This window comes from Haplochromis burtoni, unplaced genomic scaffold, assembly GCF_018398535.1.
Source record: "Haplochromis burtoni strain Fernald_Lab_line unplaced genomic scaffold, NCSU_Asbu1 Contig_102, whole genome shotgun sequence".
NCBI classification, from domain to species: domain Eukaryota; kingdom Metazoa; phylum Chordata; class Actinopteri; order Cichliformes; family Cichlidae; genus Haplochromis; species Haplochromis burtoni.
The window spans coordinates 54,326-72,116 of NW_024582463.1; the positions used below are offsets into that span (position 1 = coordinate 54,326).

Sequence of the window (17,791 nt, forward strand, 5' to 3'; positions counted from 1 at the left end):
CGGCATGATGAATTAGCTGGGAATTCAAACCTGCAGCAACAGCTGAACGTGAAGCAGCTGAGCAGAGGACACCGGACCGCAGACTTCTGCCTCCCACGCTGTTTCAACAATAAATGGCCAAAAAAAGCGATGATTCGCTTTAAATAGAATAGTAAGTTTATGTTACATTAACTAGATAAACTAACTTAACTCCAGACAGTAGTTATATTCCCTTCTGACCAGAATTAACAATACAGGTCCAGAAGTCAGCACACATTACTGAGATTTATGGAATCCATCCATCCATTTAGCCACTTTCTTAACTGCTTGTCCAATTCAGGGACACGGGGCCACTGAAGCTTATCCCGACTGACTTTAAGATTCATATCTTTTTAATTCATGAGCCACTATTTTCCAGAAGCTCTCTCTGCATGGGGGTTTGTCTTTCTGCGCCACATGCAAATTCAGAAAAAGCAACACCAACCAATTAACACCAAGCAAGACCAACTTGTCCTTAGTCTCCGTTCTTCTTTAGAAACTTTTGATAATGAAGCCAGGCATGCTTTCCTCTTCTGCCTGGCTTCAAGAATATGAGAGTCATCCTATGAGGTAATCTGGCATATCCACAGACATTCATGGTGGCATTGATAAATGTCATTCCTTATCACTTTTTGCACTCATACAGCCAAGTATCATCACAGGCTCACCTCCATGCTTCACTACTGGGAGCATGCATTCACCGTTAGTGGTCCTGGCCCCCCCAAGCGTGCCGAAATCCATCTAAGCTGAACTCGTTTATCTTGCTTTCATCTTACCGGAGCATGTCTTCCCGATATTCAACAGGCTTCTTCTTTTATGGATATTTATCAAAGTTCGACCTCATAGTTTTCTGCCAAAAAGTAAGTATTGTTAATCAGCAGTTACCTTCTGATCGTGTAAGCTTTCACAGAAACTCTGATTTCCAGCAAACTCAGAATTCCTTTGACAAATATGAAGCAATTGCCTTGATCTTCAGAGCTAGACTGTTCAAGTTTTTTTTAGAAAGAAAGCCATTGAGACTCTGATTAGTGGTACTAAGGCTCCCTCTATATCCCTTGATTACTGGTGCTGCGCTTCTACTTATTTTTAGCAATGCACCGATCTTCCTATATACTTTTACATCTTCATGAAATCTCACAACCAGACTTTTAAACTCCCCTTCCTTGTTTCCTCTACCCATGTATTTCAACTGGTGTTTTAACCTGTATGTCAGGTGGTAAAATGTTAAATAAAGCCATTCACAGTATTTGCTTTTGATTGCTCATAAGAGGAAATATTCTAGATCTTTACATTTTTATCCACCATGCAAAACAAATTGGTCTGGTTCCAAATTCATTCTACGTACTATACTGATATCACCCCCAAACATACAGTTGCAAAAAACTATTCTCAGCACCAACAAAAATAAAGAGTCCTGCAGCACATGGCCACCACAAGGTCTGATGTTCACATCGTTGAGCCAGTCTGGGATTACATAAAGACTGGGAGCACATGAAACAGCCTGAATCCTGAATCATCACAAAATACTACCTCGAAAAGAGCGTGAGCAACTATTTTCAACTAAAGAGAACATGGCATGTTCTACTAACTACAGCAAGTTTAACCAAACGTCATCATTGGAAGGACCTCACTGGCAACAAAGTAGAATAACATGTACCTTTTCATTAAAGCTATTCTTGGAAATCTTTCTGTTTGCTGATGTAAAATCCACTCTCCTGTTTCAAACAGCCGTTAGACTGAATCATCACGGTGGCTAATCTCGTTGACGAAGAACCAAGAAGCTGTTTCGAACACTATTTTTTTATACAGTGCAAACAATGGGCTTGGAACAAGACGAAAAACTTCCTTTGAAACACTACCATTAAACCACATGTCATTTACAAATAATTTAAACGTTTTAAATCACTTTGTCCTTTTACGCCTCACTTATTGTGCTGCTGTGTTTTTGTCTGACCTTTATCTGACCTCTTTATCTGATTCAGCTGACGGTACTAAGTTGATATTTTTGACCAGGTCTGCCTGTTAACAGAGGCTAGTTCCTAAATAAGTTAATATAAACCTTTTGGTTAACCCTAACTTTGCAAGTATGCCATGTAGTAGGCATCAGTACAACAAGCACTTTATATGTTCCCACCCACATGCCTACATCATTCACACTAATATCCGACAGTGGGCGACCACTCTGCTAGCGTGTGAGAGGATTATGGTGAAAATCTCATGCCAAATGTGAGACTTGGCAGCCATGAAAACACAATCTAATGAGATGAAATCACATTTCATTGCAAAATGCCTTGCTCATATGCGGTGCTACTTGACAAGCGTCTCAATCCCATATCGTTATATTATTTTTGGTTTGAAGTGCACTACCACTCTACGTCCAGTCTCTGCAAAGCTGCCTTGAGGGCAATTATCCCCAGACACAATCACTGCCTGCACGGTCCATCCCGCTGTAACTCCATAGAGAGAGCGAGGCTTGTTGTTGTTGTTTACCAAGGGACCTCTTGTCCTTGTGGTGTGACCTCTAAACCTCTGGTGAGCCATGCGTGAAAGTGTGCGTGCAAGTCCACTCCGTCTGCTGGGGGTTGGAGTGTCAGGGAAATTCACAGCCTGTGCAAAAGCAAAAAGGCTTTTAGCATTGATTCTTTCACCCACCCAGTGCGGGGTGGATCAGAGGGCATGGGAGGGGGTGTGACATATGCGTAGTATTTGATTACGTTTGAACAGAGGCCGGTAACTACTTGGTTACAGTTTTTATGCTAAGCTAAATTACATTAACTTTATGTCTATGGCTCCTACGCCACCAGCAAGAAATCAAGTCAAACTATCTATCAGGGGTGTCAAACATAAGGCTTGGCGGCCATAATCGGCCCGCCAAAGACTCCAAACTGGCCTACTGGAAAATATGAAGAAGAGCGCAGATTTTCCTCCCAAAGCTTTTCATACAATACCAAAGGACCTGATTAATAGCTAAAAATTCAAATGACAGGAAACTTTTTTCACTATAACTATAGAAATATATTATTTTTACAGTGGGTCCACAGTAAAAAAAATAATAATAATAACAAAAACTTAGCTAAGAGAATTATTTTGTGTAATTTTATAAATTTATTTCATCCATTTACTCCAGCAGCATTTCTCTATTATGTCGAAAAAGTGAGATGTGCTATTGAAATTGCACTTCTGTTTTTTACATGACGCTATCTCAGGGATTCAATGTGTAGTTAAACTTCTTTACACTGACAGAAAGGAGGTTTAACTCGTCTAGCCGGCGTAAGGTCTAAGTGGGCTGCATGTGGCCCACAATGTAAAATGAGTTCACATTCCTGCAGGATATGAAACAGTATCTCTTCTGATTATATTCTACAGTAAATATGTTAACATGTCATCTTATATTTCAGCTTATTTTATGTTTTATGAACATTGTTAAGTTGATACAAAAAAAGATCTAACCCAAAATGTCAATAGACTATATCTGCATACGTGGAAAATATATTTCCGTTGCCCAAGGGGTGGTAGGTCAGTGACAGTGAGTGCATTATTGAACCATGTAATCGATGGTCTGGGTCACGGCACAGACAGTACTGCTGGCAGGCAATGCAGCTATGTGGGGAAAACTGGAAATGCTTGCTGGAAGAATGGATTAACCCTCATGCTAAATAGCTGTTTTAATAATAACTGCACTGAAAATTCAGACCCTCATGTAATTTAAGGGGTGTTTTCTGTAGTTCGGTACAAACACACACGTGGACCTAATTTGTTGCCCTTTGGTAATTTTCTTCTATACCAACGTCTAAAACTTTAAAGAAAACAACCCCTTTGGTCTCACTAGGTTACTGACAAAACAGGCTATGTGCTGAAATGATTGTTTTTTTAGTTGACCCAAATTTAGTGAGTTTGTCTGTTATTTGCTCAGCCTATGCAAAACTTCCCGTCTACCTCAGGAAAAAAACCTAACAAGATTACTGAGGTCAACTGCAGCTACGGAAAAGCACAGACTCAGTACCACAGTTCAGATCTGAGAGTGATACATTTTACTGAAGCACGCAGCCTGAATTCTGAGTACTGTTTTGGGAAACTTGTTTCAGCAGTCTGCTGAGGGTTCAGACAGTAGAGTTAGAGCCACTCTTCCCTTCTCCCACCCATTCTCTCTGAGTAGTTCAATATTTGATGCCACTCCTAAGTGATATTGTTTGTAGCTCCACACTGATGGGAAAAAAAAAAAAGATGCTGGTCCTTGTGCCCAGAACTAAGTGTACCAGACTAATACAATGTTCCCTGCAATGAAAAACATGCACGTTCTAAGGTCTATTATTAAACTGTAGGAGATTCACCTCAACAACATCAAGAAAGCTGCTGTTTTTTTAAGCTAAATTTAAATGCTGATAGTTTTTTGTCCACAGCTTATTGTAAAAGGCTGCACAAGGAAACACTTTCAGTCCACTGGTTAATTGCTCCATATAGCTTAACCAGAATTCTGACCACGGGGATATAAAAAGGGCTGAGAAATCAACTGACAGCATTTCGCCGTCTTCCAGATAGGCCGTTTCATGACCTAAGCAAAAGGCTGACACATTTACTCTGTCTCTTTCCCACAGCAAATTCTGTCTGCTTAAATATCTGCTTAGCCTCACAGACCTAGAGTGACATACAATGTTGACAGGAACACCCAAAGCACTTATTTTGGGCCTCAACGTGTCTCACAAAGAGCAACACTTATAAAGCTAAAAATCACAAAGGAGTTCATAAGAGGAGAGAGAGGATTAGGGACGATGGGGAAAACAATGTAGAAATGGTAACAGAGGGTTTCCAGGGAAAAAGCACCCACAGGAGAGAATGAGATATCTGAAGAAGAGAGTCTGCAGGGATGGTACGGTACAGAATTGACATACAGCACATCGGCGCTAAGGAAATGTATACATAAGGGACACACTGGGCACAAGAGTTGCCTCCAGGCTGTTGGAATGAGAACAAACATATTGTTTTGGAGCAAGGGGAGATACAGAAATTAGAGGAGTAACTCACCAGAGTCAGCAAATTCTGAAGGGACAGTAAACGAAAGAGAAATAAGAAGACAGAAACAGAGACAAGATAAATCCAGGTGATATTTAGTCCAATAGCGAACATTTAATCATTGATAGGTATTTCCAAGATGAGAAAGGGTTGTGTTAAATTAAATGTCATTAGCTCTTCATTCATGGCATTAAATTAACTCAAAACTTATTTTGGATGTCTTTGCAGAGAGTTAGATGAGAAAGTAGGTACTACTAGCATTAAAAGGGACAGAAGGAAGGAGATGCTAGCTTAGCTCATGTAGCATGTAGCTCATGTAGCATGTAGCTCATGTAGCATGTAGCTCATGTAGCATGTAGCTCATGTAGCATGTAGCTCATGTAGCATAGCTAAAAAAAAACACTGTTACTGTTATCCTATGTGTAGCTATGTCCTGTTAATAACAAATAAATATGAGTGCAGTTATTCTCATCTAACTCTGGGCAACAAAGTAAATAATCATATCCCCATGATATGACAGAAACATATACATTGCCACACATAGATTTAAAATCTTAGGTTTTACATGTTTAGATATAAAATGCACTTTGCAATGAAGGCATACGCTGAAGAAACAACACAGATAGATTATATTCAAACTACTTTTTGTGGTCACTACAGACAAAACAGAGCAGAAGAAAGAAAGCTCTAACCTAATATCCTCAAATTAAACTTGTCTTCCCTTGAAAATATGATTTATATCATATTGTTGCTGTTATTTGCTTTTTGTCCCCATAAAGTGTAAAAACAATTCAGTCCCCACAATGTTTGCAACACAGCACAGACACACACACACAGACACAACGACACACACACACACACACACACACACACACACACACGGACACACATCTAACAAACTCTAAATCACTAAAACTCTAATAACCAAAAGCTAACCAGCTCTCAGTACTGGCACAAGAGCCTTTCAGCACTGAAGCCTGAACAACTTATTTTGAGAAATGCGAATGAAAAATGTATGGAAGGAGCCCTGCCAGCTCCCCACGTCCCTGCTGAGCTACACTTAATGCCTAAGAGCACACAAGGACACACAGCACAAGCCTCCAACTAAAATGGATGCACCTGTTCGTCTTTCTCTATGCCGTAAGCTCACCCAGTAAACGCTCCTTTGCATTAGTGATGCCAGTAAATGTTTATAGAACATATTTGCTCATCTCCCAAAAGGGTCTGTCTTGATTGGGCCTTCGCAGTCCTGCAGCCAATGAAGTTGTTAAGCGTTCCAAGGAAATGAGGCCTCTGATAAGTGCTTTTTCAGATGTACTTAAGTCTGTACTTATCACGGGTACATGTCCATTGGAGTACGAGGAAAACTTTCCGATGTGCTACATGGAAATTTCAAAATAATACATGCAAATCATCGGAAGCCCAACGTGTTGCTTTTGTTCTTGACAATAATGAATTCATTGATTGTGTCATGTCACACTGTAGCTGTTGTTTCAGCGAATTAATTTCCAGCCGTTAATTTGCCAGAAGACCTCATCAATCAAATTTGGTATGTCTTGCCATCTTGGCTGCTTTCATACTAAAGTAGGTTTGACCATTTTAAAAACTTTTTTTTTGGCAAATGGGAACTTATTTTGGACACAAATAAATAAATCAGTTAAAACAAAGAGAAAACAAAGAATTCAGTTCATATCTTGCACGCATAACTTAGCTTAACTTAGTGAATACTACTATCAAATGCCTTGAAAAAGACACTAAGAGGACCCAACTGGGTGGATTATGTGTAACATGTACATATATACATGCATGCATACACAACAGTGGTCTTACAGACTTGCACTCAGGCTGTGATTTACCATTAATCACTACGATGGGATGATGAATACACTCAGAGACAGGACGCCTTGGGTTCAGTGTACGACAGCGATTTGATGCATGTTAATGGGCACTTTAAGGCTTATTAATCTTTCCTGAGCTGACTCATTCCAAGCTTGGCTTTCAAGCAAAGTAAAGTCATTTCAGAGAAAGCTGAAATGCCTCTGGACTACAGAGCAGCCAATTGCTAATGCAGTCCTATCAATCCGGAAGGAAAATATTTATTCGGTTTTTGTGCTAACACACATTGCTGTAGGACCTATGAGATATTTTACTGTGTATTGACAGTGATGCTTTTTTTCAGCCAAACAAACCAAACTGAATGTAAACTTTCATGAAAACCAAAAAGGTGGAAGAAAAAGATGAGGAAAAATGACATCGGCTAGTAAGATGGATTCAGCATTTAACATTAATATTCATTTTTAAGGATTAGGATTCGTCACCCTCCTCAAACCCCTGCTCCCTGTTTGCTTTTCATAAACATTTTTCCTTCATCACGTTCAGGATGGGTTGAGAATGACACCGCGCCTCACCCGGCATATTAACATATTCATCCCCTGTGCCGAGCACTGACGCTGACGCCTTTTTTTAACGTTTTTCTTAGCTAAGCTAATGGACTTGGATTAAAGGAGAACGGTGTTTCACCTCAGCCCCAAGTGCACTTTGTCTTACATGGACCGTTTTGTTTTTTTGTTTTTTTTTTTTTAAATGTACAAACAACACTGTACAAGTACTTTTCAATGTTAACAGTGGAGCTTCTGTGTTTAAAGAAGTACGCGGGGAGCTTGTGAATAGATAAAAGCCAACATTTTCATCATAACACTGTTATGTTATTCATTGGTTAAGAAAATGTGAGCTCAACAGCACTCTTCCTGTGGAAGGAATTACATGTTTTTAGTTAATCCACTTCTGACACATCTCAAAATACAATTTTAAGAGTTAAAGACAAGAATGAAGACAAGATCCAGGCTCGGTCAATCTGGAAATACACAATGTTGGACAGTTAAAAAAAGAATATCTGTGCTGTATGTCTTTTGTGTTAAAAACTTCTTTTTGTGTGCAGTTTACCTTCACTTAAAGGGTCCAACGTGTGGATCATCAGCTGGAAAATGCTGTTCCGCATCAAGCTGTTGTGCAGCGAGGCAGAACTACCTCCCCTTTGAAGGCGAGGCCGCGCCTGTGAGGGGAGACAAGCGTCAGTCAAATGTTCTGCTACTGCTGGGGATGGGAATCTTTCAGTATCCAGTAAATGTCCTTAATGCGAGCACTCCTCTAAAGCCATTTCTAATCCAAGAGTATTGAGCTAAATGTGGGAAAACCACGCCGTTTTGTAGGCTTTTTCATTTTACATTAGAGGGAAGATCATTCTAGGGACTTGGTGCTTTAACTGTTGTGAAATCCACAGCATTTTAATTACAGAAAGAAGGATTCGTGTCACTGCAATGTTTGTCCATGAGCATATGATGTGCTACCACCTTCAATTATGCTTCCAGTTGGAATATGATTCCCTAATCCTCTTTTACATAAAAAAAAACCCTAAGCAGAACCTGCAACAGAGTTTAAAAAAAAATCATAAAGTACTACAGCTTCTTAAAAATATAAGCTTCGTAGGCTTGTCACAGGCATTTACACTTAGTGTGGCATTTTTTTAGTTCCTTTTGCAGAAGAAAAAAAACCCCAAAAAAACAACCCTCGCCAAGGTCGCTCCAGCAGCCGAGGTGGAACTTGAGAATTGTGGGAAATTAGGCACCGTTGCAGGTGACAGCTGCTTGCTGCGAATGTGTCCACCTTTGGCTCATCAGAGGTGATGCGTAGGCAAAGGAGGTGTCAGGTGCTAATTCACAGCCTCCCATGGGTGTGAGCAGGAGGCAAGGGAGACAAGCGGAACGGCACGACTCGTGTGAGGGTTAGAAAGTTGTAGATTCTCGGTACGACACCAGAGAATGTCCGTCTGCTGTTTTATCTGCTTCCTTTGCATTCGGGATGGAAGCTCTTGTACCTGCTGGAACTGCGTAAGCATTAAAAGTGTTTTTTCAGAATCCAGGCTTCCTCCTCGATTGCCTTTTACATGCTGCACACAAATGCAACTGTTGCAAAGGAAGTGCTTTGGGAAACAGACGGAGCTACTCTCGGCACAGAGGGAGGCTGAGGGTTAGAGATAACAGTGTACATGTCTTCTTCACAGTATGGCGGGAGAAACAGAAGTTGCTCTAATACATCTACACAGAAACAGGGACAAACACAGAAGAAGACGGGGGAGTGTCAATCAGACAGGACCTACCGACAACTTGCCGTCATCCTCTGGCGCCCCAGGACTTGCCTTCTCATCCAACACAAAGAGAAGAGGAAGTATAAAAGGGGGGGAAGAGGAAGAGAAAACAAGACACAGATGTGAAGCAAGCCTCACACAACCACAGAGACAAGACGACGAGACAGTAGAGAAAGACATTACGGCACAGTAACAGTGACGGTGACGACTGACTGTGATGCAAGTGGACAAGACTTGAGGGACAGATTCCTCCCCACTGCTGTGCCTGCCTACTGTGTCAGTCACAAGCTGAGCAGGATTAGAACGTGTCGACTTAAATTTCCTTGAAATACACTCAAATATGTCATTTCGATTTGAGTCATTTAAGTCAAGGCTGTCAACTCGCATCAGAATTTAAGGCGCTTCTTGTTGCTATGTGAAAGTATAGGCGAAGAGTTAAGGTGGCTTGCTATGGCAAAATGGTTGTTTAATACTGAGATTATTAAATGCGGTTACTCACATGTACTGAACTTTAAAAGCAATTTCTTAAACAAATAAATGTAAAATAAAACGACAACAAAGATGGAGGAGGTGGAGTACACAGGGCTGCCCAATCAGCACTTAAGTAGATAAAAGATGGACATAGCAACCATGATGTCATCCGCAGGCCTGTTGTGAAGCCACAGGCTGACTGTTTTTGCTGTACGGGTCGTTGCGTTTTGTCAAACAAGGAGCAGATCTGACCAAAGAGCTAACTCGCAGGTTAGCGATTTGTGGAACACATGCATCACCCTCCTTTATGACGAATCTTTTTTTTTTAACGATACTACAAATTTAGCAATCTAGGCTGTAAACTCATCAGGACCGTTTTTACTGTCGCCACAGTCAAATGAAATGAGGAACGTATAGATACATAACCAGACCTCTTTCGTACTCAAACATTAGAAAAAATGTCAGTTTATGGCATTTCTGCATTGGCTTCTTACCCAGAAGCTATGCCCATCTTTTATATACATTCTGTGGTCCAGACGACAGGTATTTTTGGTGCAGACAGACCTCTTATATACGGTTTGGCGGACACACACACACACACACACACACACACACACACACACACACACACACACACACACGGCAAAAGAAAAAAAACGAATAACTTTGCCTCAGTTATTTCGTCGCCATGATTGTTCAGAAATAAGACATCAAAATTAAAATGAAGACATATATTGCCTGCACATACTTAGACTATAGCCATAAAAAACTATTAAAATGTTGAGACGTGTGTTTACTTGTATAGGTAAAGGTAAGGATCAAGTTAAGTGATTATCTATTGCCTGTAGACTGGAAAACAGAGATAATGATGGTTTCCAAATAATGTACCAGTTTCAAAGTTTTCCAGTTGTTATGCAAGCTACCTTTCAAGTTCTTTGAGCCCTTTACTGAGGATTAGACAGAAATAGCAAGCTGTCCTGTAATTTCAAAAAGGACCTACTAGCATCTTATTAACATGTGGCATCTTTCTTTATACAATCTCTGTGGCAGCTGCTTTAATGTGAGAAGTTGGGCTAACGAGCCTCCAGCCGAAGCTTCGTATTTATAACTTCTGAGACTCTTAAGAGAGTCGCACTGATCAGCTCATCTAACTCTCACCAAGTAATCAAATAAGTGTGTTCTGCCAGTTTTAATGTGAAAAACTTTCGTGCCAAAGAGACTCGAGCCTTTTTAACAATCGCTCGATTTTCCTGCCATCGTTCTCAGCAGGCCTTTTTGGCATGTACAGCAGAGTACTGTAACACAGTTTATTTTTGAAACAAAAGCCTTTCACCAACTGCCTGACAGAACTGTGCTCACTTCATCTCCAAAAATGTGTGCGATATAACAGTCGCTTAAGGCCTCTGTTTCTAACTGCAAGAGAACAAACACAAAGCTTTTGTTCAGATCTTAGAACACCGAGGCTTTGTTTCGCTGCCTACACGGTTTCAAACAGCAGTGTGTAGAAAGAGGCGGCACTGGTGTGCATTGATAAGGTGCAAGATGTACAATGAAAATCAGACGCCAGTTCAGTTTGATCTTGTGAGTTGTTTTTTTTAAAAAGCGGGGTAAACGCACAAATTTCAAGACAGGGCCTGCAAACTTGTCAACACGCTGATTAATTTTCTAAATGACGCTGCATTCAATTAAACTTTTTTTTTTTTTAAATCTGCTAACTGCACACGAAGCAGGGGTGGGATGTTAACAGATTTCTTGTTTTTATGAAAAAAGAGCAATAAATTGAGTCGCTTTCGTTTTGATAATAATACAGAAACTTTTAAACTAATTAAACTGAACATTAAAAAAAAACGCTGGACTTGTTAGCGTGCTCTATTTATAAGAAAAATCCCCACTGCAGTCCCTGTGAACGTCATTACCCACCACGTCCCACTGTATCCCGCTGTTTCTGTTTAACAGCTCATAATTTACCATATATTAGTTTTGCTGCTGTGCGGCAACTGAACAATTGCAGAAACGAGAGAGCTGAAATTAAACATTTCGCCCCAAAAATTAAGCAGAAGTTGAACTAATCCTGAGATTTTCCACAAAGCTATTCGACTGTAACTCCCTCCGCCCCATCTTCAGGGTAATTCACTGCACCGTCTAGCATAATTGTTCTATTTAACTCCCTCAAATTCAAGTTAGGAGGGTTAGGAGAGAGCAGGTGAATGTGCCAGATAGAGATTATGCCATGGGTCGCTCATTAAGCCAGCGTTAAATATTATGACTAATAATCACATAGGGAGATTAGTATGTTCTCTGGAGTTTTTGTGTTCCCTAATACCCCCGGCTCTGCTTTCCAGCTCTTACGTAATGTCACATCAGGATCATTCTTGGAAGCGGATCAGCAAAGGGAGATAAATGTCCCTCCGCCGCCGTATGCATGTAACACTGCTTTGTGCAGAATTATCGATGAAGGGTGTGACATCCTGCAAAAAATACCTCCACTTTTAACCATGAAGAACGGACTTTCAGAGGAATCTGAGCAGATGTTGCAGGCAGAGCTGGAACTCCTGAATTTCCAATATTAGTGGTGGATTATAGGTTTTCTCATATGCAATCAGAGAGCACAAAAGTGGTCTATTTCTGGAGGAATTTGATTTGCATTTCCTTTATGCTTTGACACCCAAGCCAAATTACACAGGAGAATAATAATAGCTTTTTATACAGTATCGAGTTTTCCAGCGATCGAGTTTGATTAAATCCATCACAGCTGCAGATGATTCTTTATATCTCTATCCTCATTATTACACTCTACATATATTACAAAGTGCGATAACAGTAGAGACATAAAATTTTTCAATTCTTAAGAGCCACTGTCCGTATCATCTCCACTTAATTTCCTCAGATATTATTGTATTCTAGTGGCTAAAATACAGTTATAGTCTTAGCAAAATTTCACATCAGAAACTGAGAGAGTTTTAAAAACTTCTTCCTTTAGCCATGGTTTAAGATACAAATGTTAAAGTCAAGATCTATGGAAAATAATAGCTCTCATATCTATAAATAGTTCGGTTAGAAATTGGAAAATCTCTGACTCTGTCTAACGTTTCCTTAAATATTTTTATTGAAAAGTTTAGGAGGTAATCTGCCATAAAAACCCAAAGTATTACAATTGGTACTGAAGATTATCCACCCTCCAAACGCATGCATGTTAGGTAAACTGCTGATTCTAAATTGGTTGTAGGTGTGAATGTGAGTGTGAATGGCCGTCTGTCTGTGTTAGCCTAGTGACAGGTGTTCCCGCCTCTCACCCTATGGCAGCTGGGATAGGCTCCACCCCCACCGTGACCCTGAACTGGAAAAACTGAAGAAAACAGATGGCTGGATTATCTATAGACTGTATGGGAGCATCACACATACACTGATACCTGCTAAATAGTGTGATGTATAAATCCTGTTAAATCCAGAACTGAATTTAAAATCCTTCTCCTCACACACAGTCTTGAATAATCAGGCCCCATCTTATCTTAAAGTCCTCCTAGAACCATATCACTCTAGAGCACTTCACTCTCAGACTGCTCATTTACTTGTGGTTTCTTGGATATTTAAAAGTAGAATAGGAGGCAGAGCTTTCAGCTCTCAGGCCTCTTATTCTTTCCTTCCTTTTTAACAAAGCATATAGTCAGGACTGGATCAGGTCACCCCAAATCCTCCCTTAGTTGCGCTCCAATAGGCCTGCAGTGTTTCTTCTCTACCTTTTTTCACTCACTATGTGTTTACCGCTCTGCATGGAATCGTTGGTTATTATTAATCCCCGTCTCCCTCCCCTCACCTCCAATCAGTCGTAGCAGTTGGCTGCCCCACCCTGATAGGTCTACTAGAGGTTTCTTCCTGTTAAAAAGGAGTTTATCCTTTCTACTATTGCCAAGTGCTTGCTCATGGCAGGTCATGTGATTGTTGGGGTTTCCTCTATATTATTGTAGGGTCTACACTAGGAAGCGTGTTGAAGCGACATTTGTTGTTTTTTGGAGCTATATAAATAAATAAATTGGAACAATACTAGAATTTTACTCATGACCTGAGAATAGACTTAAATGCTCTGTTAGCACACTTGACTGAATAAGTCTTGTTGTATGATCGATAACTGACATAAAAATCTTCCAAAAGGCATTAACACCACAAACATGGTGCGGTTTAAGGACTCGGCCCAAACAGGCCTTTTACATTTTGATTGCTGTCACGAGCTAAAAGTGATACTACAGTAAATCTTAGTTTAGCAGTCAAAGCAGAGACGGACATGCTAAAAATAAAGCATATGTAAGTCTGTCTAGACCGCCCAGCTTGCTGAGTGAACTTAAAAAGTGAAATCTTGCACAGCTCCAGGCGATTGCCTGCAAGTACTTAGAAGGCAGCCTGTCTGTCAGAGCATGACAGAACACCCTTTGAGATTTGTCCATCTAGACTCATCGTGTTAGAGCTAAACTGTTGAGCAGCACGACTGAGCAGCATCTCCCTCCCTCCCTCCTTTTCTCTCTCTCTCCCCCCCATTTTGCTGGGAGACGATAATGATGATCTTCAAGGAATGGAGAGAAAAGATGCACAACAAGTCAAGAAGCCATCCACTTGCTAATTAGTAACCCCTTCATTTTTCTAACAAGCAGAACTAATTACAGGAGCTGCCACGACACTGATTTCCCACAAGGCAATGCTCACCAGGACTAAGCCAAAATTGCCTCCTCTTATCCCCCCTCCCCCCCTTCTCATGAACCAATCAGACTGAGACTTTTGGGAGACAAACAGAGTAACAAAAAAAACAAAAGAAACAAAAACGCTGTGTCATTACAGCAAGCGAATGTAATCACCCAAAGCTAGGTTTGATCAGACACAAGTACTTTTTGTCATTCTCCTGATATTATATATGCTTGTTCTAAAGCCACTTTTTTGTGTAACAATATTGGAATAATAATGATCCAAAACATGACTTATTCACGAGATTAAACACTGACTGTGAGAGTCCGATGTAATGTTTTAACTGAATAAATGCGAGAGGTGGACCTCCTGCAAGACTGATCAAGTCTGCGGTTTGTCGTTCCCATCAGATCAGAGCAGGTTTTGATCTGCAGATGGAGAAGAAAACTGATGCAGGTTCTTTGTTTTTAAGACTGATGCACTCTGCTCCAGATTTTCTTTTTTTAATTTTATTAATTTTTTTTTTGCACTTCCTGGATGACTCGCAGCCACAATTGAATAAAGTTGAATCCTTTTTCAGTCAGTCTGTGGTGTCGAATGACTTTATTTTACAGGGAGCTGTGGTTCACAACAGGGACAACCAGGAAAAAACTTGGATACTTGTCCAAATTTTGTTGATCTCGAGCAGCTAAACAACCGTGTTGAGCTGCTTGAGAGCACATCACTAAAAACACATCGAGCGCAACCTGCAATGCTAGTCCGGGCAAGCAACCTAAGCTATACAGATAACATGCCTTGCTCTGCTGTTGTCATACACAAAAAACAAGCTTCCAACTTTGGGAAGGAGCAAGTAGCAGTAGAAAAAACCTTAAACATTACAAAGATTTTAGTTGAATGAGTAAATAAACATGCTTGCTCTGTATTGTGGGATAGTTTTGACAGTTACCAAATCTAACCTGCATGGTAGCTAGCTTTGCAGAAAGATGATCGCTAACCACCGGACATCAACTTGTCTGCCATCTTGGATGTGTAATAATCATGGTGACAGCCCCACAGTCTCACGGGCCTTGAGTCTAGCCTACGACCATCTGGCAACCATTGCTCTTAAGGGAAACATTTTTTAAAAAGAGAAGAGACCTCAGATGCTTGTCGTTTGCATGCATATTTTGACTGCCTTTTCAAGTTTCACTACTACTTAACTAGCAGTTAGCAAGTGTTTGCAGACAAGTTGGCATCCTCCATGCAAACTGGAGACTTGCACAGCAATCTGCTAGCAACCTAAATAATCATAAGGAGGTTATTTGTGGAGTAGTTTTACTTAGCAACAACAAACAACCTAAAGGAACCACCGCCCAACCAGTCAGGGAATTCACATTGTCTTTTCTTGTGACCAGAGGTTGTATCAATGCTCAAGCAATGAGGCCTTTACACTGTGGGACAGGCTGTGTGAACAGCAGGTTTCTGTGCTGATGTGAATGACACCTAGAAGCTTACATGTTTTTAATTTAATCCAGCACATAATCATCTGTGTTTTCTGATGAATCTTGTATTATTCCTTTTTAAATTCCTCTTTAGAAGGTCAAAAACCAACAAAGAGTCCATAACTGAGCTCTTTCCAATTTCCTCAGCCCATCTGTGGCACTTCATGCCAAGTCCATCTCTTCAAAAAAAAAAAAAAAAAAAAAAGTCTTTTTTTTAATGTCTCATTTCCTCAAACAGTTGGGCAGTGTCTTTTTTTTAGCAAATATTATTCAAACAGACATAAAGATGGATTTGTTGCAGACTATTTTAAGCAGTGGATTACTGCACATTTGGCACTCTGACTTAAACTGACAGAGTTTGTGGGTTGACTTAAAATAAACTACAGCGATGCTGTTTATGCCGAGCATGCCAAGTAATGCATTGCTGGGAATTACTGATGCTTTTTAATGGTTGCTTTAACCCACAGAGGAAGACACACATTTCTTTTTAGCAGTACAAATATGTGGTGCAGGCACCTCACAGCAAGAAGGTCCCGGGTTAGAAGCCCGGCCGGAGGGAGTCTTTCTGTGTAGAATTTGCATGTTCTCTCCGAGTACTCCGGCTTCCTCCCACAGTCCAGAGGTTAAGTGGCAATTCTAAATGGGCTGTAGGTGTGAGCGGTTCTCTGTATCTCTCTGTGTTAGCCCTGCAAAAGACTGGTGTACCCTATCCATGGAATTTCGTTAGTTAGTTTTAGTCTTATGGGACACTTGGAAATTAATAACAGATTTCTTCATTAGCTGAGGTGTGCTTAATTTTGCATTCGCATTGCAGTCACCGTTGTCAGGATTTCACGTCATCTTTTTCCATTAAGGCTCCAACTTTTATTTGATCGCACCTCATCCAAACAATCTTGACTATTGATCTGTTTTGTTGAATTGTCAGCAGACAGTTACCTCCCATCTGACGCAAAGGGCACGCACACACACACAAACACACACAGCGGGGCTTTGTAGAGGAGGTGGAGGCAGAAGTATGCGGAGGAAGCTTCCTCCAGGTCAGTCCATTTGGCCAGCTGACATTTAGTGCAGACAGGGTAATATGCTGATAAGAGCCCCTTTCAGGTCACCTTGGTAAGGCTTGAGTTAAAATGGACTTGGGTTGAAGGGCAGCCACATGCACCATCTGTCTGTGAGTGATGGACATACCAAGTGTCAAACCTCTTAAATAAGAACAGCGGAGGAGAACCTTTCAGCGGATTCACGGAGCCCCAGAGCATTTTCTAATTAGCTCATTAGAGACTGTCTGATTGCAATCACTTCAATTTTAAGAGTTTACTCTCCTAGATTTAGTTTTAAACTGTCTCTGCGGTTATCCGTGCGATGTCAGGTCTGTGCGCAGCTGTGAGATCTATACAGGAGCGCTGTGTGTGGCGCAGACATCATCAGTCTGGATTTCACAAATTACGGGTATTACATGAACCACAACTCAGAGCTGATGTAATGTTCAGCTGCTGCAGCTTAGCGGTCCTGATGCTGAGGGTCAAAAATCTCCATAAGGAAGGAGCCGAGTGCGTAAGTCTCGCCAGTCTTCGGCCACCTCCCACCATATGTGCCATTTCCTTCTCGCTGGGGGCGTGTGTGTCAGTCATTTCATACACCCCTGAGGCAGGCATCTGGATGCCCTTCACATGATGCTTTTACAGTGCAGTTACATTATTTAATCGACCCCACTTTAAAAATAGCCCTTGATCAATAAAGGCTTTGAATTTCTTGCAAGCTTCAACGGTTCACCTTCAGGTTCTCCCTTGGAAAAAAAAAAACAAAACAAAAAAAACAACACACACACACACACACACACTACCGTCTGACAGAATCTGGGTTTCACTAAAAATCAGACAACGAGCTCAGAAACGACTTGTTCGCACTTCTGAATTCGTGTTTTTCCTTCCCCAGTTTTGGTATCCATTGTTGGTAAAGAAATTTCAAGCATCCATTTCTGAACAACAGGCCATTA

General features: G+C 40.8%; 1 protein-coding gene across 6 annotated transcripts in view; it reads right to left on the minus strand.

Moving 5' to 3' along the window:
• The window catches only part of LOC102296799 (sodium/potassium/calcium exchanger 2), a 49,608-nt gene that overhangs the window by 19,133 nt on the left and 12,684 nt on the right, over nucleotides 1–17,791 (minus strand). For 2 of the 6 annotated variants that reach the window (XM_005927674.3, XM_005927671.3), the window contains exons 3-5: nucleotides 9,185–9,232; nucleotides 7,972–8,080; nucleotides 5,041–5,055 (exon numbers count right to left, since the gene is read on the minus strand). In XM_005927674.3, the coding sequence (XP_005927736.1) occupies nucleotides 5,041–5,055; nucleotides 7,972–8,080; nucleotides 9,185–9,232 (172 nt within the window). The remainder of the gene's footprint in view (nucleotides 1–5,040; nucleotides 5,056–7,971; nucleotides 8,081–9,184; nucleotides 9,233–17,791) is intronic. The other 4 variants (XM_005927672.3, XM_005927673.3, XM_005927676.3 and 1 more) reach the window with 4 other exon arrangements.